The 24,393-nt window shown below is 40.8% G+C and overlaps 1 protein-coding gene across 20 annotated transcripts in view; it reads right to left on the reverse strand.

Moving 5' to 3' along the window:
- Positions 1-24,393, reverse strand: part of APTX (aprataxin) — a 53,393-nt gene that overhangs the window by 13,623 nt on the left and 15,377 nt on the right. Inside the window, exons 1-10 of one of the 20 annotated variants that reach the window (XM_049091852.1) lie at positions 16,127-16,233; positions 15,920-15,994; positions 14,634-14,834; positions 13,799-13,886; positions 7,756-7,805; positions 7,528-7,664; positions 6,786-6,832; positions 6,242-6,544; positions 5,545-5,604; positions 4,519-4,745 (exon numbers count right to left, since the gene is read on the reverse strand). In XM_049091852.1, coding sequence (XP_048947809.1) covers positions 4,519-4,745; positions 5,545-5,604; positions 6,242-6,544; positions 6,786-6,832; positions 7,528-7,660 — 770 coding nt within the window. In that variant the 5' untranslated portion in view covers positions 7,661-7,664; positions 7,756-7,805; positions 13,799-13,886; ... (1 more) ...; positions 15,920-15,994; positions 16,127-16,233. The other 19 variants (XM_035697106.2, XM_035697108.2, XM_025432913.3 and 16 more) reach the window with 19 other exon arrangements.

Here is a 24,393-nt window from a genome sequence, read left to right on the forward strand (position 1 = left end):
CCATTAGGTAAACATCATAGTAATAACTGTTGCAGGCAAGACCTTCAATAAATGCTAAAGTCATTGGGCAAAAGTTTGGGGAGAAACAGGATACTAACATAGTCCTTAACTATTCAAAACATTCATCAATTACAAAGGGAAAAATAGTAACTCTGAGTACAGAAACCTAGCAAACATCACCCTAACAAAGTGATCAAGGTTAGTATGAGTAATAAGCCATCTTGACATCATGTGCTCCTTAATATGATATACTGAGAAGGATGCAACATTACTTCTGTGGTATTCTGGGGGCAAAAAAAAAAAAAAAAAAGGCATAAACTCAATCTATCTTGAAAAAAAATTTTTTCTCTTGCAATGTACTTCCAAATTTACTTATGGTACAAAAGTATTTAATAAGCGCCACACATTAGTACAGAAACACAGTCTAGGGATCCCTGGGCGGCGCAGCGGTTTAGTGCCTGCCTTTGGCCCGAGGGCGTGATCCTGGAGACCCGGGATCGAATCCCACGTCGGGCTCCTGGCACATGGAGCCTGCTTCTCCCTCTGCCTATGTCTCTGCCTCTCTCTCTCTCTCTCTCTCTCTGTGTGACTATCATAAATAAAAAATAAAAAATAAATAAAAATAAAAATTGTGCTTAAAAAAAAGAAAAAAGAAAAACACAGTCTATAGCTCATACTTTAAAACCACAACAGCCAACTGAAATCAGTAGAGTCTTGTTTTTACTTAGGGAAAAAATATAGAAGGTACACATTGGGAATTGAAAATACACTATGCTTTTTCTTTCTAGAGGTATGATATGTCTTTTCTGGTCAGTAATTTCTCTGAAACATTGTGTTACATCAAAGCCTACAGATGACCAAAATAAGAGACATCCTATAAAACCAACCAGTATTTATCAAAAGTGTCAAGGTCATAAAAACTAGGAGAGGAGGAGGAAGTTTCACAAGTTAGGGGAAACTAAGGAGAGACAACAAATAAATTCAATGCAGTATCCTGGATTAGATCCTGGAACAGAAAACATTTTTTAAAAAAGGCAAAATTTAAGTAAGATCTAGAGTTTAATTAGTGGTGATATTATGGAAAAATCTTTGTTCTGCTTCATACTTTTTTAATATTTTCTCAATGGAAAATATATTACTTTTACAAGGAAAAAAATGTGTTACCTTTTCCTTTCCATAGTGTTTATTTAAAATTATAGTGATCGGGCAGCCCTGGTGGCACAGCGGTTTAGCGCCGCCTGCAGCCCAGGGCGTGATCCTGGAGACCCTGGATGGAGTCCCACGTCAGGCTCTCTGCATGGAGCCTGTTTCTCCCTCTGCCTGTGTCTCTGCCTCTCTCTCTCTCTGCATCTCTACGAATAAATAAGTAAAAAATCTTAAAAAAAAATAAAATTATAGTGATCATAGAAGGATATGTAGGGATGCCTGGGTGGCTCAGCGGTTGAGCGTCTGCCTTCAGCTCAGGGCATGATCCCAGAGTCCCCGGGTTGAGTCCCACATCGGGCTCCCTGCATGGGGCCTGCTTCTCCCTTTGACTGTGTCTCTGCCTCTATGTGTGTGTGTGTGTCTCTCTCATGAATAAATAAATAAAATATTTTTAATAAATAAATAATAAAAGGATATGTAAGTGGCAACTTACTGCTCATTTTGCTTCCCACCCACACCTTCCACAGCTCTTTTTAAACATTCTTAGGGGATCCCTGGGTGGCGCAGCAGTTTGGCGCCTGCCTTTGGCCCAGGGCGCGATCCTGGAGACCCGGGATCGAATCCCACGTCGGGCTCCCAGTGCATGGAGCCTGCTTCTCCCTCTGCCTATGTCTCTGCCTCTCTCTCTCTCTCTCTCTCTCTGTGACTATCATAAATAAATAATTTAAATAAATAAATAAATAAACATTCTTAGAACAGTAATTTATTTTATGAAAACGCTATGGAGGGGATCCCTGGGTGGCTCCGTGGTTTAGCACCTGCCTTTGGCCCAGGGCGCGATCCTGGAGTCCCAGGATCGAGTTCCACGTCGGGCTCCCAGCATGGAGCCTGCTTCTCCCTCCTCCTGTGCCTCTGCCTCTCTCTATGTCTATCATAAATAATAAATAAATAAATCTTGAAAAAAAAAAAAGAAAAAGGTATGGACATCATGATTACTATGTGAAAAGCATTCCATAGTGAAGGGTTCTGTTAGCCATGGGCTGTGCAGCACTATAGAAACAGGATTATGATTATGGGTGACTTTTCCCCTAAATTCTTGAATAAAGTTTTAACAATAAAAAATATATACAGTTGGGACGCCTGGGTGGCTCAGTGGTTGGGGGCGCCTGCCTTCGGTCCACAGCGTGATCCTGGAGTCCTGGCATCAAGTCCCACACTAGGCTCCCTGCATGGAGCCTGCTTCTCCTTCTGCCTGTGTCTCTCATGAATAAATAAATAATATCTTTATTATATACATATATATACACACACACACACACACACACAGTTGATCCTTAAACTGACTTCTACACTATCAAAAACACAAAAGTATAATTTTTGACTCCCCCAAAACTTTACTAATATCCTACTATTGACCAGAAGTCTCACAGATATAGTCCATCAACATGTTCTTGTATGTTATATTTATTATATACTGAAATCTTATAATAAAGTAAAATAGAAGAAAATGTTAAGAAAATCACAATGAAAAGAAAATATATTTATAGTGTTTTACTATATCAAAAAAATTTGCATATAGGTGGACCTGCACAATCCAAATCTATGTTGTTCAAGGGTCAAATGCATTTTTTTTTAAATGAGGTCCAACATACATCTACCTTATGACCTAGCAACTTCACTTCTAGGTACTTATTGAAGAGCAAAAAAAAAAGATGTGCATGATATACACAATATACACAAATATCAAAATCATAGCGCTGACAAAAAAGGTCAGACAGAAGAATACACATTGTACGATTCCACTTATATGAAGTTCTAGAACAGGCAAAACTAACCTAGCAGAAAGAAATCAGAACAACACTTGAAGGCTGAGAGGAGGGTTAATTGAAAAAGAAGCAAAGAGAACTTTCTGGGATATGACAGAAATGTTCTGTATCTTAAACAGAGTGATAGTTATATGGCATATATGTTTGTCAAAATGGACCAAACTATAAATATTATGCTTTTGTTGTATGTAACTTATGTCTCAATTTAAAAGAAAGAGGACTGATGGGGGAAAAAAAGTGGCACAAAAATGTCATTTGGTTCAAATGGCCCGTAATACAAGTCATAATTACCTGAGTGAAATGTGAAGAACGCTGGGTAGTTAAAAAGAAAAATAACCAAAAGAAATTGTGACACATGCTACAACATAGTCGAGCCTTGAAGACATTATCCTAAATGAAATAAGCTAGTCAAAAAAAACCAGATACTCTATGATTCCACTTATATAAAGCACCTAGGTAGTCAAATTTATAGAAACAGAAAGTAGAATGGTAATTGCCAAGGAGTATGGGGGGAATGGGAGATACCTTGGGAAGATGAAAAAGGTTCTAGAAGCAAATGACAGTGACAGTTGCACAACAAAGTAAACGAACTTCACACCAATGAACTATATATTTAAAAATGGGGAATGGGTGGGTGGCTTAGCGGTTGAGTGTCTGCCTTTGGCTCAGGGTGTGATCCCAGACCTGGGGATTGAGTCCCAATCAGGCTCCTTATGACAAGTCTGCTTCTCCCTGTCTATGTCTCTGCCTCTCTCTGTGTCTCTCATGAAAAAATAATAAAATCTTAAGAAAAAAAAGAATAAAGAATAAAAAAATTAAAATGGTAAATTTTGTTATGCATATCTTATCACCAAAAAAAAACAAATGAACAAATATAAATTTAAAAAAAATTCTGAAATCCAATTAGTCTGCTTATCTTGTTGCTTAGTTCAAAAAACTATGGAGGTTTGCCTTGCTTGCATTGTTTAAAAAGACTCAATTATTCCTTTCTGAATCCTTCTGGGTATGAGCCTAATGCAAACAGGCTCTACATTTTTATCTCATTTTATTTTGTTTATTTTTTTTAAAGATTTTATTTATTTATTCATGAGAGACAGAGGGAGAGGCAGAGATACAGGCAGAGGGAGAAGCAGGCTCCATGCAGGGAACCCAAAGTGGGACTCGATCTTGGGACCCTGGAATCAGGCCCCAAGCCAAAGGCAGATGCTCAACCACTGAGCCACCAGGCATCCTTCTCATTTTACTTTAAATCTTAGATCTACTGAATTGTCATGACAAAAGTCAGTCTCCTTCAGGGCAATGGTCCTTAGTCATCTAGGGGTTTATAGATGCTTCTGAAAAATCTAGTAAAAGTCACAGGAACAAAAAATAGGGGGAAAAAAATCATATGTCAAATCAGGCAGAAGGGTGGAAGTTTCAGCCCACATCCTTGGAAACATCCCACCCTACTCCTCTGGGCCTTGGGACTCTATCAGCACACCCAGGCGGAATCCATCTGTCCACCTAGCCAGAACCAGAATGCACTAGGACTAGACACAACACTTACCTCATGCTGGGAATGGCATGGTAACCCAATCGGAAGCGGAGTTTGCTGGACCCAGCAAAATCTGCAATCATCTTTTCCCCCACAGTGTGCATGTGTTTGAGGAGCTCAAGGTGTTCCCCGGTCACAGCCTTCAGACTGGAAACGGAAGCCCATGGTAAGACCAGCCAGTGGTAACGAGCCTTGGGGTATTTATCCTTAATCACCACCACCTGCTCATCTTTGTAAACCTGGCAGAGGGGCACAAGAGAAGGAAACAGATATCCACCACACATCTTCTGAATACCAGGTGCTATAATATTCACTAACTCACTTAATTCCCAATACAATTTTATGTAAAAGATTTCAGTATTCCAATTTTGTCAAATGGGAGCTGAGACCTGGTGAGTGTCTTTCACAGTCACACAGTTAACTAAGTGGGAAGTCTAGGATTCCAAACCAGGTCTAGTTGACTCCAGAGTCTGTGTTTGCAACCACCACACTACAAAAAATACACAGAAAATGCACAGTACAAAATAATTCCTAAGGATATGATGTAACATCCGTGCAAGCATTAGTTCAAATGCACCCTTCTCATCCTAATCCAGTAGGCCATGTGACACAATGTATTCCAAGAGCCCTATCAGATCTGACCCCTTGTCACCCAGGATGTAATTTAAGAACTCAAAGAATCCTCCCAGACTGACACCAAACTATTAATCTCAAGGCAGCCCAGTTAACTACAGTCACAGTACATTACCTGACACTCCCTTGAAAGAAACTCCAGTAAGGTTAACACAATCTCCCTTAATAGCACCCAGTTCAGGAGGAACAGGAAGAGAGGATATTCATTTGAAGAACTTTAGCTTCTCCAAAGAATTCCAGTTGCTAACTTACTGACAATGGGAAAAGCCACTTGTTCTCACAAAACAGTCTAATAAACCTCATTCAGAAGGACTGATCTCCTTTGTTTTCATTTGCCGTTATGACCTCTGTGGAAAAGTCACTTAAAATATGAAGTTTATTTCAATGCCAAAATTTTATTCTGACCTGCATTTTGGGATCCTGCATAGAAATTTTCAAGCCTTGACTCCAGTGGCCCAATGATTCCTGAAACAAAAAGGGGCAAAGTAAATTGTAAATATCAATAGCTGTATTTGGCATTAGTTAATATTGTACATCAGCAAAGCCCAACCAAACTTAGGATTAAGATTAGTTTTTAAGAATTAAGCTATATCTCCTTTACTCAGTCGTTTGCCTTTATAATTAATCTAAGCTGGCTTTACTTTCTTCCTATACAGGATTCAGAGCTGTGTGTCTAGGGGAAGGCTGGAAATGCCAGTGTGAACTGCATTTTCTTCGTGCTTTCCCACTCCATCTACAGCCTAACTACATTTCCACTTTGACATCAGTACTCAAATCTCATGTCTATGAACAGTGTTCCAATGCTAACCTTCTACAGATAAACATATGACTGACCTATTTTAGCAGCTGAATGTTAAGTATACCACCATTATCTCCCTACCTTCAAGTGGCTTACCTCAGGAATTCAAGAGAAAAGTACATGAAGGGACATTCACCCAAGTGATTAGTGACACAAACAAATGACTCTTTCATCATGGTTAATAATCCTCATCATGGTTAATAACCCTTTACACATATCTGGGCTTTATAGTGTACAAAACAATCAAGCAGTCCTTATATCTCATTTAATCCCCACATCATCTATCAAGCACACCACCCTCACCTTTTTGGTAGGTGCATCCTTCCCCTTCTTTAGGGGCACAGAGCATTGGCTAGAGTCACTCCCAGGTTCCAGTCCTGTGCTGGACTCAGCTTCCTGGGCAGCATCCCTTTCTATAGAATCACTGTTGCCTGACCTCTTTCTCTTCCTGTGTGTTTCCAGGCCAGGGCTCTCTGCCTCTTCCTCAAATTCTACAATATATGGATAAAGTTCATTCACCATGTGGAGAACCTGGCCAGGCTGCAGCTTCGCCTCTTGGTCCTTCCCAATTATGACTGAGTCAATGCTGGTGGGATTGACCCCTACCTATAGAATAATCAGAAAATAATTACAATGATAAGCAATAATTCCATTAGCAGCATAGCCACTGCTATGTTAACCATTTATAGCATGCTAGGCACCATGCTTAATGTTCACTCATATTACCCCATCACTTCCACACATGACAGAGAAGCTTTTATTGGCTATAGAAGAAAATACTCTAAAATCAACAGCATAAGAAAATCATCAAGTATAAAATGGAAATCCAAATTACAAACACACGTACCTGCTTTACCTTGACATATCCTTTGTTACATTCTGCTTTCAACTGTACTGAAAGAGATTTTAAAAAGTTAAATCTAAATGCCACAAAGAGCCAAGCACTTGCTCATATTTCTACCTACAGGACAATGAAGCCTCACTTCAGGAGGCAACTTGACAGGGGTTTCCTCAAAGGCCTATGAGCAAAATCACCTGTTATGCAGGTGGCTGGGCTCAAAATCCTTCCATAAAATGTCCAACAGAGGGACGCCTGAGTGGCTCAGCTGTTGAGCGTCTGCCTTCGTCTCAGGGCGTGATCCCAGAGTCCTGGGATCAAATCCCACATCGGGCTCCAATCAAGAGCTAGATGCCATTGTCATAAAAATAACCCCTTCTGTGTAAGGTATTATGTAAAAGAGGAAACCATCCCATCACTTCTCAGACATGGTTTCAGGCTGGAGACCCCAGAATTCAACTGTCTCACTGCTCAATGAGGAATCTCCCTGGGCAAAGCAGGGTTCAGGATTCATGCCCACCACTCTGTATGTAACAGGATGGAACTTGCCTATTCCCAACATTAGCTACTTCCAGAGGGTAGAATCAGGGGTGAATGAGGCCCTGATATTAGCTAAAAGAGCTCAGTTCCTGAGTTTTGTTTATGGCAGACAGAAAGTTTCTACCAATAGCATCCAGGAAATGTGCATCTTTGGTTATCATTATCCTGAGGAACAAAACACAGTAATCTGCACATTGCTATGACCAATTACCTTGCTGTCGAGAACACTTCTTGTCAATGATCTTGGTCTCTGGGCCACGCCCAACCATGACTGCTTCCAAATGTGGAAGTTTGATTCGTTGGTGCTGGTTATCCTGTCTCACCAACCAGCACATCCGCATCATTACTCTGGGAGAAAAATCAAAAGAGAATCACTGGAAAGCTTAGCACAAGTCTTCCAGGGCCACACCCCAGCACCACCACACATGCCATCTACCACCTGTTCACCTTGCGGCCAAGATGACTTCACTTAGGTCTCAATTTTCTCACCTGTAAAACATGATGATGACAGGACTCATGAGGCTGTTGTGAGAATTAAATAAGATAATGTATGTATTTACCTCTGTGCCTAAAACATGCTAGCAATCAAATACTTATGCTTATTGATATACTCTATGTGCTGGCCATTAGCCTACATGCCAAGGATAAAAGAATAATTAAACATTGTCCCTATCCTTGAGGGGCCTAGGGTATATTGGGGCAAATAGACTCATATATCAATTATTACAATATAATGTGATAAACACCATAAAAAGGGATTAACCAGATACGGCAAAGCCCAGGGAAAGGAATGACTGACTCTTGTAAGGAATATCAAAAACAGCTTAATGAGGAAGGGATATTTATGCTGAGTTTTAAAGCATGAGAAGTTTGCCTGGCAGAGAATTAAGGACATAAGAATAGAGGATATTCTTCAGTCCATAGGCATCTTTAAGTGTATTAGAAGGTTTCCCTCCTTAATCATGATATCATACCAATATTAGAACAATATAGTTTACTCCTCCCTACCAGAAGATTGTCATTATAAATATACAACCCTCCAGTGTCTAAAGTGTGAATGTGGTACCTCTGTGCAATACACAAGCTGCACACAATAGTGAAGGAATTGGTTTTCTTTCTAAAACAACCTTTAGGGGCACCTGAGTGGCTCAGTCGGTTAAGCTTCAACTCTTGATTTCAGCTCAGGTCATGATCTTGGGGCTGTGAGATGGAGCTCTGCATTGGGTTCTTGAGATGCTCCCCCTCTACCCCTCCTCACTCACCCACCCTGCTCACCACTTCCTCCACGCGCTCACTCTCTCCAAAATAAATAAATTTTTAAAAAGAGAAAGCAGGGATCCCTGGGTGGCGCAGCGGTTTGGCGCCTGCCTTTGGCCTAGGGCGCGATCCTGGAGACCCGGGATCGAGTCCCACGTCGGGCTCCCGGTGCATGGAGCCTGCTTCTCCCTCTGCCTGTGTCTCTGCCTCTCTCTCTCTCTCCTCTGTGACTATCATGAATAAATAAATAAAATCTTTAAAAAAAAAAAAAAAAAAAAAAAGAGAAAGCAAAGAAAACAACCTTTATGGCCACACAGAGTATCAGTAGAAGGAAAAGAGACAAGAAATTTGGGAGAGAGAGAAGACCCGAAACAAAGGCAGGGCAAAGGGAATGGAAAGAAAGAAGATCCAGAAGAAACTGTGAAGACAGACTTAATTGCTGACTATATCTGGGAAATGACAAAGGAGTCAAGGGAGACCTATATCAAGACTTCTAATTTGGTAATAGCCATTAACCGAAATGAGAAACACACATGATGACATAATTTGAAGTTAAATAGCAGATGAAGGGATGATTTCTGATTGAAACACAGATTAAGTTGCTTGTGGAAGATCCACAGGTCAAGGTAGATATTATGGGTAGAAAACTCAGGGAGAGTAATGGACTGAATGTATATATTTGAGGCATCAACATGGCAGAGAAGGTGAGGCAAAGAGAGAGCATGAGATTACCCAGAGAGGTAGAGCAGGGAATTATAGGCAGGGACATACGGTCTTTGGGATGCCTCCCTCAACTCCAGAAGCCTATATTGCTCAAGCCTCTAATGCTCTGAGAAACGTGCCCTGCAGGCAAGGTAGCACTTATCAGGCCTTCTGCACAAGCTTTATGTCCAAAGGGAAAAGAAAAGGAACAAGATTTTTAAAAACCAGAGTTTCATTACCATCTGCAAAGAAAGGAAAATGATGGGGTGCCTGGGTGGCTCAGTCATTTAAGCATCTGCCTTCCATTCAGGTCGTGATCCCAGAGTCCTGGGATCAAGCCCCCTGTAGGGCTCCCTGCTCAGCAGGGAGCCTGCTTCTGCCCCTCCCCCTTGCTTGTGCTATCTCTCTCTCTCTCAAATAAATTAATTTACAAAAAGGATAAAAAAAATAATAAATAAAATAAAAAAAGAAAGGATAACACAAAGCAGAGTGAGCAAATAAATGTGTGCTGAGGAGATGCAAAGTCACAGAAATTCGATCAGTCAGGAAAGGCTTTGGAAACCAACCAACTGAAAAGGCCAAGAGGACTGATAAGGAAAAAAATAAGTGGAAGGGGATACTCCATTCTTATATTTTTTTAAGATTTTATTTATTTACTCATGAAAGACACAGAGAGAGGCAGAGACACAGGCAGAGAGAAAAGCAGGCTCCTTGCAGAGAGCCGGATGGGGACTCAATCCCAGGACTCCAGGATCACGCCCTGGGCCAAAGACAGGCACTCAACGGCTGAGCCACCAAGGCGTCTCATATTCCATTTTTAAAGCACAAGTGACAAGGGTATTCAGTTGGTTCAGTCGGAAGAGCATGCAACTCTTGACCTTCAGGTCATGAGTTCGAGCCCCACACTGAGAGTGGAGAATGCTTAAATAAACTTTAAAAAAAAAAAAAGGCACAAGTGACAACAGATTTCAGCAATAAGCCATGGGTGAGGGGTGGAAGGCAGACCTTGCTGGTTGACCAAGAGGATCTGCCCCAGGGAATCACCAAAAAATACCAGAGATGTTGGAACACTAGGCTGAAAAGTTTAGACTTCACATCAACAAGAGACAACTGCCAAGTTATTGAGCTGCATAGAGAAGTGAAACGAGCTCTGTGTAGGCAGGCTGGAGCAGAGAGGTCTAGAGTCGGAGATTAGTCACAAGGTTGTCAATACAACGTGGGCCAGAGTGAAGTCCAAAAGTTCAGCAGGTCTTTGTGAAGGAGTGGATGCAACAGCATGAAAGGGAGCTGTAAATCTAAAATCCTAAACAGGGCAGCCCAGGTGGCTCAGCAGTTTAGCGCCTGCCTTTGGCCCAGGGTGTGATCCTGGAGCCCCGGGATCAAGTCCCACGTCAGGCTCCCTACATGGGGCCTGCTTCTCCCTCTGCCTGTGTCTCTGCCTCTCTCTCTCTCTCTGTGTCTCTCATGAATCAATGAATGAATGAATGAATGAATGAATGAATGAATGAATAAATAAATAAATAAATAAATAAATATAAAATCCCAAACCTACAGCCTCAGATGATGATGGTGCTACAGGCAAGTCCCACTTTTAAATGCTGCTTTCAGAGGAGCATCTGTTTGCACTTGCTAGAAACTGATGAATGTGCAGGTAATGGACTGAGAAGTATGTCTTCATCAGGCTTTGAGAAGTAAGTCATGTAGTGACTGACTACTCACAGTAATAAAAGAAATCTGGAGAGAGCACAGTTTGAGAGCAGGGACAGGAAGGGATCTGATGGGGAGATGACAGCATGGCTGGCTGTTGCAGGATAATAGGAACTACCCCTCCTGCCATTCACATATTCATTCCTACCAAAGTTCTGAAGTTATGATGTTCCTATTTACTACTTCTTGAGAAACTAAAGCAGAGACTGCACAATGCTTATGTAACTAACTGTAAGCAACATTTTGACCCATTTTAGCCTCCGGTTCCAGTTTCTATGAATGAAGCATTTTAGAATATGGGGAATACATAATGATGGGTGCCCCTGAATCTTTACTATAGTCCACATCTGATAAAACTCCATAAACTGCAAGTTCTTTGACAGAAGTCAAGCCCATTTTTTGCTTATCTCCAGTAATTAATACTTGGCATACAACAATACAATATGTATTTGCAAGTGAATCACCAGATGATAATCCTATCCAGGTTCTCTTCCCTTCCTTCTCTCCCCTGCTCCGGCTCCTTTTATGTGGTCCTTTGCTCCTCTCTTTGGGCAATCCCATCCTCATAACTATGTGGATAAATCCATCTATTGTGGATAAATAAATTTCCAACTCTCTACTTTTCATCTCAGAGTTGTAGGGATTGGTCAGGAAAAAATTCTGGTTATATCTTAAGGAACCAAAGTAATCTGACAGACCACACAAGCCCAGCAATCTGGTAACATGGAACAGTGCCATCCAGAAGAATTTTTTGCAATGATGGAAGTGTTGTAAACCTTCATTGTCTAATATAGCCACCATGTGACAATCAAGCATCTGAAATGTAGCTAGTGCAACAGAGGAACTAAATTTCTCAGATTTTAACTTACATTTAAATAGCTACATGTGGCGGATGGCTACCATGATATCCAACCCAGCCCTGATCAGTCCCTAATTCCCCAGGATTGAGGTTAAGACCCTCATATTCTAATCCCACAAAGGTTACTTATGTCATCTCCTATTTCCTTTCATAGAAATAGCCCCATCCTTCCCTTTCCCCAGGCTCATGTTTATTCTTACACACAAATATAATCCTCAGGTATGTTGTACTGAGTCATGTCTCCCAAGTAAGTCATTCTCAATACGATCTCCTGGCATTGGATTATACCCTCTCTTCCTTCCTAGAATCCTAAATCCTTCTCAGTTTTCAAGTCCCACCTCCTCTAGGGACGTCTTCACTGAATTCTCTTCTCTTCTCTACATTATGCTATTGGGTGTGATCAATTTATCTTCACAATTCCCTGAAAATTGGGACAGTGGTTAAGCGCCTCCCTTCGGCTCAGGGCGTGATCCCAGAGTCCCGGGATCAAGTCCCACATCGGGCTCCTGCATGAAGCATGCTTCTCCCTCTGCCTGTCTCTTTTTCTGTAAGTAAGTAAGTAAGTAAGTAAGTAAGTAAGTAAATAAATAAATAAATAAATAAATAAATAAATAAATAAAATCTTTTTAAAAATTCCCTGAAAATTAAATGTGGATATAAGTCCACTCTCCAAATAAAATTACAGTTTCCTTGTAAACAGCCTGCATCACTGCCCATCCACACAGAAAACTCAGGTCTCTAGATCATTACCCTGGGCTAGGCCTGGTGTTATACTTCTGAATCCTCTGGTGTTTAGCATCCCTTTACCAAGTGCATACCATCTACTAGGTACTTGTTAAATGTCTTACTTGTATCATCGCATTTAATTTTCCCAGTAACTCCCATTCTAAGGAAAAGAAAATTTAAGGCTTAAGAAAAAATAGGTAACATGTACAAGCCACATAACCAATGTGTGCCAGAGAAAGGATCTGAATCAATTCTAAAGAACAGAGTTGTAATCACTATACTATACACCTTTTGTCTTCACTCATTTGATCATTCATTCAAAATTACTACATGCCAGAGCGCCTGGGTGGTACACTTAGTTAAGCATCTGATTCCTGATTTTGGCTCAAATTGTGATCTCAGGGTCATGAGATCGAGCCCTCCATCAGGTTCCATGCTCAGCACAGGGTCTGCTTGAGATGCTCTCTCCCTCTGCCTCCACCTCATACTCTCTAAAATCATAAATAAATCTTTAAAAAAAATTACTACATGCCTACTATGGCTTGTGCTATTCTAGTACCAAGAATAAAGAAAATATATCTCATTCATATAATACAGGTGTAATGTATCATTCCTACCTTCAAAAGGCTCAGTCTTGTGGGGGAGAGAAACACAAAAACACTTATAACCAATGTAGTATGTATAATGATTGGTCTGTGCAGAGTATCATGGGAGCACAAGGCTGGAGTACCCAACTCAGACTTGGAGAAAGGAGATGTCAAGGAAGATTTCCTATAGGAGGTAGACTTAAAATGAGTCCTATATATAAAGTAGGTTAACTAGGTGAAAGGGTCATTCCAATTAGGTGAGAAGGAAGTAGATAAAGGAAACAAGACAATTCAAGTCAAGGGGAATAAACAAAGAAATTGTTTAAACAAAGCAATAAACAAAGAAATTACAGAGTACACAGGAAGAAGCAGTTCGGTGTTGCTGCAACCTAAAACATGAGACTAAAAAGAGGATGGAGACACAAGCAGGTCTAGAATAAGCAGAGCCCTGGGTGACTGGCTGAGAAGCTCAAACTTGAAAAGTTCCACTGGATTTTTCAATTTAGTAAACAATAAATATTTGCTAAAAAAAAAAAAAAAAATCAAATGAATAAGCAGACATTTAAATGTTACTAAGCAGGACTTTGACACAGATTTGTGTCAAAGATCATTTGGGGGAGGAGGTTAGGTGTTACTTCTATTACCTCATTTGAGAAGATATGTGGGGAAGAGGACACGAGGCGAGGAAATCATTCAGAAGGCAATCATATTTCAGGTGAAAAATGATGGTGCCTAAAGTAGTACAACAGTAGGGATAAAGAAAACATAGATTTGAGAAATATTTAGGGGGCAAAATCATCAGAACTTAGTGATCTATGTGACAAGAGCAAGTACAGGAAAGACACGGAGTTCTGCTTCAGATCTGTGAATTTGAACTGTCTATGGGACTTGTACAAGGCAGAGCTGTCTAGCAGAGTGGTCAGAGGTGACGGTGAAAGTCAGAAAAAGGGTCTAACCTAACAACTTTGATTTGGGAGCATGTAGAAGGGAATTAAAACCAAGCTAGTTGATGTGTTCACCCAGGCGGTGTATACAGAAAGAAAAGAGCAGTCGGTCAAAGTCACAAGCCTTGGAAACACCCAACACTTTAGGGGAGGAAAAAAAAAGACTATCCACAGGAGAAATGGCTGGTGAGAGGTACATGGAGAAACAGCTAGAATGTAAGTTCCTTGCAGAAAAGCATCTGTCTTCTTCATCTCTGTATCATAATAAATGTTTGTTAAATCAGTTGTATTGTCCTAGAAAGCAAAGCAGCAGGAAGTAAGAGTTTCAAAAGCAGCAAAGGGATCCAAAAGTGACTGGAAAATGTCTCTTTGGTTTGATAATCAATTACTGTGACTTTAAGGTTAAAATTTCAGGGGAATATAGGTCTGAAAGCTAGACAGCAGAAAGGAAGGAAAGGTGAGGAAATGGAGACAGAATTTAGAATACTCTTTAAAATAGTATAAAATAGATGGATAAGAAGGGGAATAGGATTACCGGATGACAGCTAAAGGAAGGTGGATCACTAAGAAGTCTTCCTTTCAGGGCACCTGGGTGGCTCAATGTTTGAGCATCTGCCTTCGGCTCAGGGCCTGATCCAGGGTCCTAGGATCGATTCCCACATCTGGCTCCTCGCAGGGAGTCTGCTTCTCCCTCTGCCTCTCTCTTGTGTGTCTTTCACCAATAAATAAATAAAATCTTAAATAAAAAAAAAAAAGTCATCTTTCTTTCTAGTTTGGGGGGTTGAGAGACAGGTGACTAGGGATCTGAGAAGTGTGACAGTGTTTATACAGACAAGGCCATAGACACGACAGAAAAGATGTTTTCTCCATAAAATAGTAGGTAAGAGGGAGGGGTTTGAGAGCTTAATGAACAGTTGAAAAAAATCATCGTAACAAAGTGGATAACATCCAGGCTTCTTAAGTGCAACTGCTTGAGTTCAAATTGTGGCTCCATTACCTATCCACCACTGTGTGACTTGATGCCAGTTATTTAACCTACGCCTTTATTTCTTTAGCTGTAAAACAACATTAAGAATTGCTCTCTAGGGGCACCTGGGTGGCTCAGCGGTTGAGGGGCTGCCTTCAGCTCAGGTTGTGATCCCAGGGTCCTGGGATGGGAGTCCCATATCCGGCTCCCCATAGGGAACCTGCTTCTCCCTCAGCCTATGTCTCTGCCTCTCTGTGTCTCTCATGAATAAATACATAAATAATCTTATTTTAAAAATTGCTCTACAACACATGGTTGTCACAAGACTCAATGAGGAAGTACGCACTTTCAGTGTCTAGCAAAAAGTAAGAGTTTGACACTATTATCGCTGGTTAACGCTGAAGACAAGAGCTAAGGACAAGTAGTAAGATCATCCCACAGCACTGACTGTGCAACTAAGGTGGAAGGACACAAATCTGTGTTGTCTCCTCACGTGTCCAGTCCTGCCTCAAGTATTCTAATGATTCCCAATATAAGTTAGATTCCCTAAAGGCTCTAAACCTGGGCATTAATTCCATATGGAAATTATACCTCTGCTCTATTGAACCAACACCGGCTGCGTGAGGAAAAGCTTGCTTCTTCTGGCCCTCCCATTAGGCCTGTTGAGGAGGATGTGAACGCCCCTCAAGTTCCTTTCAGGGAGCGTTTCTGGAGGAAACAATGTCCTTCCTGACAACCTGAGCCGCCTGCTTGGGCTGAACAGTGCCCATTCTCTAATCTTTTGTCTGTTTGTGTTGTGACCAAGCTAGGGGAGGGGGCCGGGTGAACGAACGTGAGGTGGCGCGGCGACCAACCTGAGGGCCTCCGAAAAACGGCCCAAGGGAGCTTGAGCAAAGCGAGACGCCTACAGCCCGAGGATGGGGCAAAGCCTGACGGGAAAGAAGCCATTAAAAACGTTACTCAAGGAACATCATTCAAGGGTAGTAATGGCCCCGGCCCAGGGCCCACAACCACCGCTTTCCACCCGGCCAGCAAAGGAGGTAGGCCGACAACCGCCTTACCTCGAGACTGTGGAGACAGACAAGCCGAGTCACTGTTCAGAGCCGCACCACTTCCGGCGCTGTGGGATGACGACACACGCTGGAGCACAACGAGTGACGTCACCAGTGCCCGCCCAAAGATTGGTTGAAAGAGTCTCGCCCAATGCCCGGATGCGGAAGCGTCAGCCCCTATTGGTCCCTGCGGGGCCGAGGACCTAGTGCGGTTTCCGGCGATTTTCCCGTTGGGGATGAGCACAGCTTCTCTCCCTCTACAAGCCTCTTCCCTAGCACCACTTCTCGGTCTCGGAGCCTGGAGAGACTTCCGGCAGCTCTCCCCTCTGTGGCCGTTTCTAGGCAACTGTGCAGTGCCGGGATTCTCCCTTTGTTAGAAGCAGCTCACTACCTTTATAAGGCCATCTTTTCCGCTGCAGACAGAACCAGCTGTGGCATTGTTTTCCTGCCTTCTTTAAAAACTGCAACCGACTCTCTCTTTTCCCTGGGAGAAGGGGTTGGAGGGGCTAGCGGTAGCGAAACCTGATAAGATTGTTTTAATGCTGTCTCACTAAATGAACTGGCTGACAGGCGGTTAGGGAGGAGAAAAGCAGCGGGATGCCATGCGGGATTGAGATGGGTTTACCGATTCTTATAGCAATTACAGGATGTTCCCGCAGAGTCGCGTATTGCAATTATGCGAAGGCATTTTGGCAGTTGGAAAAATTCCTATCTTGTGGGTGAAGGCATAGTTTGTTAATTTTTCCCAAACTAAATAAAAACTGAGCTTCTTAAGGAGTCACATTTCTTGATCAAGGTGGAATATTGTTTCCTTCGATAGAAAAGCAGGGTCAACGGTATGATAGAGATACCAGAGCTAGCAAAATAGGGTGGGAGAAGCACAGAAAAGAGACTTCCTCTTTTTAGCAGAAAAGATGAGGTTTATATTAGGGTCATACCAGGAAGTAGGGGAGCACAGGAAGCATCTTAGCCGCCACACAGCCCTCATGGTAGTGGAATGTGATTCACACTGCTGGAGGTAAAACCAGGGTAGCTGTGGTCACTTGACAGTTCCCTCAGAATTAAGCTTCTCTTAACCTCTGCTTCTACCTGCCCTGCCTTAGCGTATCTTGCATTCAAAATTTGATTATTTACTATATATTGTGCAAAACTGGGCAGTTTCCATGCCCAACCTATTAGAACTAGCCCTTTGCCTATAGCATATTACTGGCCACAGAAGCAGGGTCACATGGCACAAATGGCACAAGGGGGGTGACAAACACTTAAGACTTTCGCAGACCCTAAAAAGACATATCACAGATACACAGAAATTAATAAAGAGTTGTTTGTGGTATTATCTTATGTTGTAGCCCTTAAAGTATAATCCTTGAATAGTAGCAGTAGCCTCACAACACCTACAGACTTGTTAGAAATGCAAATTCTCAAGCCTCACCCCAGGCTTCCTGATTCAGAAACTGGGAGTGTAGCCCAGCAATCTGATTTAACAAACCCACCAGGTTATCCTGATGCATGATCAAGTTAGAGATTCAAGTTAAGGGGATCCCTGGGTGGCGCAGTGGTTTAGCACCTGCCTTTGGCCCAGGGTGCGATCCTGGAGACCCGGGTTTGAATCCCACGTCGGGCTCCCGGTGCATGGAGCCTGCTTCTCCCTCTGCCTATGTCTCTGCCTCTCTCTCTCTCTCTGTGTGACTATCATAAGTAAATAAAAAGTTTAAAAAAAAAGAGAGATTCAAGTTAAGAAGGCAAAGATTTCAAACTGTACAGCATGATAGATGTGTTTTGTTGGCCTGATCAAGGTTTTTGAGGGCCTTTTTTTCCTTTTTCAAATTCAAAAAAATTATAATTGTGGCAAAATACACATAAAAGTTAACATCTAAGCCATTTTTAAGTATACAGCTGAATAGTGTTAAGTATATTCACAGTGTACTGAATCCATCTCCAGAACTTTTTAATCTTGCAAAACTGAAACTATGCATTAAACAACTTCCATTTCCCCCTCCTCTAGCCTTGATAACCACTAATTTACTTTCAGTTTCCATGAATTTGACCATTCTAGATACAGCACATAAGTGAAATGAAACCATGCAGTTTGCCTTTCTGTGACTGGCTTATTTCACTTAGCATAATGTCTTCCAGTTTCATTACTTGTAATGGGTCAAAACTTCCATTTTAAGGCTAAATAACACTCTACTGCATATATACACCACACTTTGTTTACAACTGATTTGTCCGTCAAGTCAATGGATGTTTGGATTGCTCCCATCTTATGGCTATTATGAATAATATGAATATAATGAATAATCATGCTATGAACATGATTGTACAAATATCTCTTCAAGATCCTGCCTTCAATTCTTTTGGATATATACCCAAAAGTGGGATTGGTGGGTCATACAATAATTCTATTTTTTGGTTTTTTCGTTTTGTGTTTTTTTTAAGATTTTATGTACTTATTCATGAGAGACACAGAGAGAGAGAGAGGCAGAGACACAGGCAGAGAGAGGAGAAACAGGCTCCATGCAGGAGCCGGATGCCAAACTCGATCCCGGAACTCCAGGATCAACGTCCTGAGCCGAAGGCAGACGCTCAACCTCTGAGCCACGCAGGTGTCCCTAATTCTATTTTTGACATTTGAGGAACCACCTAGTGTTTTCCATAGAAGCTGCACCATTTTGCTTTGAACACAAGGGTTGCAATTTCTCCACATCTTTTTTTTTTTTTAAGATTTTATTTATTTATTTGAGAAAGAGAGAGATCACGAGCAGGGAGGAAGAGCAGAAGAAGAAGCAGACTCCCCACTGAGCAGGGAGAACAATGTAGGACTTGATCCCAGGCACCCGGGATCATGACCTGAGCCAAAAGCAGAGGCCCAACCAACTGAGCCACCAGGTGCCCCCAATTTCTCCACATCTTTGGTAACACTTGTTATTTTCTAGTTTGGCTTTTTTTTTTTTTTTTTTTATAGCAGTCATCCTAGTGGGTGTGAGGTAATAATCTCATTGTGGCCTTGATTTGCATTTCTCTAATGATTAGTAATGTTGAACACTTTTTCATATGTTTGTTGGCCATTCATATATCTTCTTTGGAGAAATATCTATTCAAGTCCTTTGCCCATTTTTTTATTCTTTTTGGTCCCTCATTTTTAAATCAAGTTATTTTGTTATTGTTGCACTGTATAAGTTCTTTTTATATTCTAGATACTAATCCATTGTCACATATATGATTTGCAAATATTTTTCCCATTTTATAGATTGCCTTTTCACTCCATTGATTGTGCCCTTTGATGCACAGAAATTTTTAATTTTGATGTTGTTCAATTTATCTATACTTTTGCTGCCTGTGCTTTTGGCATCATATCTAAAAAAAAATCATTGGAAGTTTTTCCCTTGTTTTTTTTCAGTTTTAGATCTTATATTTGGATCTTTGACCCATTTGGTCATTTTTTATATGGTGTAAGGTAAACACACATCCAACTTCATCCTTTTTGCCTGTGGATATTCTGTTTTCCTAACACCATCTGTTGAAAACATTGTCTTTTCCCTACTGCACAGTCCTGAAATCTTTGTTAAAAATCATTTTGACCATATATGTAAGGGTTTATTTCTGGCTTCTCTGTTCAATTCCATTACTCTATATGTCTGTCTTTATACCAGTACTACCTGTTTTGATTACTGTGGCTTTGTAATAACATCTAAAATCAGGAGTTATGAGACTTTCAACTTTGCTCTTCTTCAAGATTGTTCTGGCTATTCTTCTCAGGGGGTTTTAATTATATTTTAATTCCAACAGTTATAAATTAGAAGATCTCACGTGAAAATCGGGATTCTTAGTCTCTTGAAAAAAAATCAATAAATCCAGCAAATTCTGGCAACAAATAGCCAAAATTGTGAATGACTATCATGTGCTCTCCCGTTTGCCACTGTCTCCCTCCAACTCATCTATAACTTCTCTGGTCCCTGAAGGCCGTTCTTTCTTTGAGACTTTGAGAATCCTAATCTAAGGGAACAGCAATTGGAACCAAAAGACCAACCTGGGGAGATTACAGAGTCCAGAGATTTGCTCAGAAAGAAAAGTACAGAATCCTGGGAAGAGGGAAACTTCATTTTGTTTTTAGTTTTGGGGGGATTTGTTTTTGTTTTTTGTTTTGTTTTGTTTTATTTTGTTGGTGGGGGATAGGTTGGGAAGGAAAGGGGAGAGGTGTCAGAAAAGACCTGTCTGAGGAAAGGGAAATAAACCAAGCCCAGAAGGTTCAAAAGGACACAGACAAGGGAAGACAGGAGAATATTCCAGATCTATGATCTACACTGAAAAAAGAGCAATATACAAAAGCCCTACAGCAAGCCTTAAGCACGTTCTTTCAGGCATGCTAGAACTCCAGTGGAGCTGAAGAGTGGACAATGAAAGGAAATGATGAGATCTGAGCAAGGGTCAGATAGTAAACCATTTATGAACTATGTGGGCTTGTCCTATATTCAATGAAAAAGCTCTGAAGAGTTAGCCAGGGGAATAATATTATTTGATTTTTGTTTCATTGGATGGTATGGCTGCTGTGAGGAAGAATGGATGGGGTGGGAGGTGGGGTGCATGGGGCAAGAACAGAAAAGGTGAGAGCAGTTAGGAGTATGCTGATATAGTGCAAAGGATGTCAGCAGCCCAGACAAGAGGAAAAAGACAGACTGATTCAAGAGATGTTTTGGAGGCAGCATCAACTGGACAAGACATATTCTTCTCTGTAGGCAGACCCAGGTGAGATGCCAAATAATAAAGATCACTTAGTGGGGATAGAAACAAAACCTAGTGAGCTATAAATTTAGTTGCATGTTTCATATATCCAAAATCTTCTCACTGCAGGCACCCACAACTCTATCTGCAGGCTTCCTCTGGACCCAGGAGCCTTTCCTGAGTGCATAGAGACCAGAAGTGAGGGGATCTATACCCCTGGGATCATTTGTGAAATGATGTAAAGAAGTGGATGGAGGGATCCCTGGGTGGCTCAGCGGTTTAGCGCCTGCCTTTGGCCCAGGGCGCGATCCTGGAGTCCTGGTATTGGGTCCCACATCAGGCTCCCGGCATGGAGCCTGCTTCTCCCTCCTCCTGTGTCTCTGCCTCTCTCCCCCCACCGCCTCTCTCTCTCTCTCTCTCTCTCTCATAAATAAATAAATAAATCTTAAAAAAAAAAAAAGAAGTGGATGGATTAAAAAAAAAGTGGATGGGTAAATTTGTTTCCTCATCTTAGGGTGAAACAATTTTGAAGTATGTGCAACGCTGTCTCCCAGAGGCTCTCTAGCAACACTAAGCCCCAGTTGCCCTGAGTGGTAGCCTGCACATTGGCTTCCTTCCCATCCCAGCCTCTCTTCTCCACTCCCCTACTGGGGCCTCTTTGGATCATCTCCTAAATGACATGCTAAAATCCTTGCCTAGTGTCTGTTTCTGGGGGAATCCAGCCTAACAAACTCTTCCTATTTTCTACTGATATCATTTTATTTCTCTTTGTAGATAAGGTAATAATTCCTATTCCTCCCCAAACTTTTAATATTACAGTACAAAGATTAAATCATATTCACAAAACACTGGGGCAAAATTACAAGGAACTTGGTGAAAAAAATCATTACCTTTTTTTATAATTAACTATGATAAGAAAAATTAAAAACAGTATTTGGAAAAATAGTATTGATTTTGGCTAAATATTTAAAGTAAATACTTTAAAATTTTTCATAAGAAACGAGTATGTTTCTATAAATATTACCTTTTTATTCTTTTTCTTAAGACTTTATTTATTTATTTGAGAGCATGTCTGTGTGAGCAGGGGGAGGGGCAGAGGGAGAGGGAAAGAAAATCTCATGCAGACTCCACACTGAATATAGAGCGGGACTTGGGGCTCAATCCCACAACCCTGAGGTCATAACCTGAGATGAAATCAAGAGTTGGACGCTTAACCAAATGAGCCACCCAGGTGCCCCTGTGAATGTTACCTTTTTGACATTGGGTTTCATGATGAAACAAAATATATGTTTTCTGATTAAAATTCCTTAATCATAATCTTTTCAAATTCTTGGTAGTCCCATCTATAATTGACACACCAATAGAGAAGTTCTATCCTATACATCACAGTGTAAACATGCTAATGCATCCATAAACTATACCCTATAATTTACTTTAAGATCTACCACCTATAATTTACACCTTATTGGTTTTCTTTTTTTTTTTTTTTTTTTTTTTAACACCTTATTGTTTTTCAACTCCTGCTTTTAGGACTGTGTTAACTTCCTACTATGGGTTGATTTCATAGCTTAACTCCTTCAAGTTTCTATATTTCTAAGAGTTCAGGGAATAGTCACCATTATCCCAAGTAGTGACATTCATATCATTGATGGTTCATGTTATAATTTTTATTTCAATCAGCAATTCTTATTTGTGTAAATCACAGATGTTGTGCTGGTCTCTCCTTAAATGTCTTATAAACATATTAAGGAGAAAGTCACAGGAAGTTCTAACTTGTCCTGCCTTCCCTCCCACCATCTCCTCACTCCTAGCCTTGTACCAGCAATACTCAACTTCTTACCCTTCAATGCCCTCCTATCCAATACTGAAATGGATGTTCCTACTTCTTTTCCCCACTTACTTACAAATATTTATTGAGAGGGGATCCCTGGGTGGCACAGCAGTTTGGCACCTGCCTTTGGCCCAGGGCGCGATCCTGGAGACCCGGGATCGAATCCCACATTGGGCTCTCGATGCATGGAGCCTGCTTCTCCCTCTGCCTGTGTCTCTGCCTCTCTCTCTGTGTGTGTGTGTGACTATCATAAATAAATTTAAAAAAAAACCAAATATTTATTGAGTACCTGCTATATTGATAGGTACAGTTTAAGGTATAAGAAATACAGAAATGAACAAAATAAAAACACCTTTTCAGTCTAGTGGAGAGAAAACTGATAACATACAAACAAATGTATGTCATATGTTTATTTAAATGTCACAAGAAAGCAATATAAATTATTCCATGCTATTAAAAGAATCCTATGCAAAACCATTTATACTAATACCATTTATATTAATTTCTAGAACATGGAAAACTAAAATCTATAGTGGAAAAAAATCATAACACTGATTATCTCTCTAAAAACAGGGCCAGGAATTGACTGAAAAAGGCATTTGAAAGAACTTTCTTGGTGATAGTGATATTCTATATCTTGATAAGGGTTTGGGTTAACTGATACATGTGTCTGTCAAAATTCATCAAAATTGTACAATTAAGACTTGCGCATTTCTTTCTATGTAAACTTACCTAAAAAACTTTAAACAAATATTGAACTCTAGTTAATGATACACAAGCTGAAATATTGAAAGACAAAAGGTACTGTTATCTGCAATTCACTGAATTGTATATAAAAAGTAGATGAATAGAGAGATGAAGAAAAATGAGATAGAGCAAGCAGAGTAAGATGCCAATTGTAGAATCCAGTGGTTAAAAAAAAAAAAAAAAAAAGAATCCAGTGGTTATATGGGATGAGCAAAGCCCTGGCCCAGTTGCAGTACTCAAATGCATTCCTAGATCAGAGGAGTTCTAGCTCTCCATTGGCTGATACATTTATTCATTCACTCAACAAGTATTTCTGAGCACCTCCTACTTGTCATTGTTTTAGGTACTATGGCTACCAAATTTAAACAAAAAGTTCCTGCTTTCAAAAAGCTAACAATCGGGATCCCTGGGTGGTGCAGCGGTTTGGCGCCTGCCTTTGGCCCAGGGAGCGATTCTGGAGACCCGGGATCGAGTCCCACGTCAGGCTCCCGGTGCATGGAGCCTGCTTCTCCCTCTGCCTGTGTCTCTGCCTCTCTCTCTCTCTCTCTCTGTGTGACTATCATAAATAAATAAAGAAAAAAAATTTAAAAAAAAAAAAAGCTAACAATCTAATGGGGAGGGGCAGAACATAAAGAAATATATAGGTCATGTAAAGATAAATGCTATAAGGAAAAAGCAATATAGAAAGTGATGTGGATATTTTGAATATTATGAAAGGCCTTTTTTGAGCACAGACCTAAAAGAAGAAGTCATGTGGATATCTAGGTGGAAAAAGGAAATCATCAAAGGATTTTAAGCAGAGGAGTAACCTTTTTTTTGGAGCTCTGCCACTACCAATTTTTATTGAAGTGACATATTTCTAAAGGATCATTCTATTTATTTCATGGCATCAGAATCTTAAAAAGAGGGACTGGCTTACAATTCTGCTGTTTCTTCAAACCTTAATGTCTGTATCCGTTCACCACTTAGAGTGCCT

The sequence above is a fragment of the Canis lupus genome, chromosome 11, assembly GCF_003254725.2.
Source record: "Canis lupus dingo isolate Sandy chromosome 11, ASM325472v2, whole genome shotgun sequence".
In the NCBI taxonomy this organism is placed as follows: domain Eukaryota; kingdom Metazoa; phylum Chordata; class Mammalia; order Carnivora; family Canidae; genus Canis; species Canis lupus.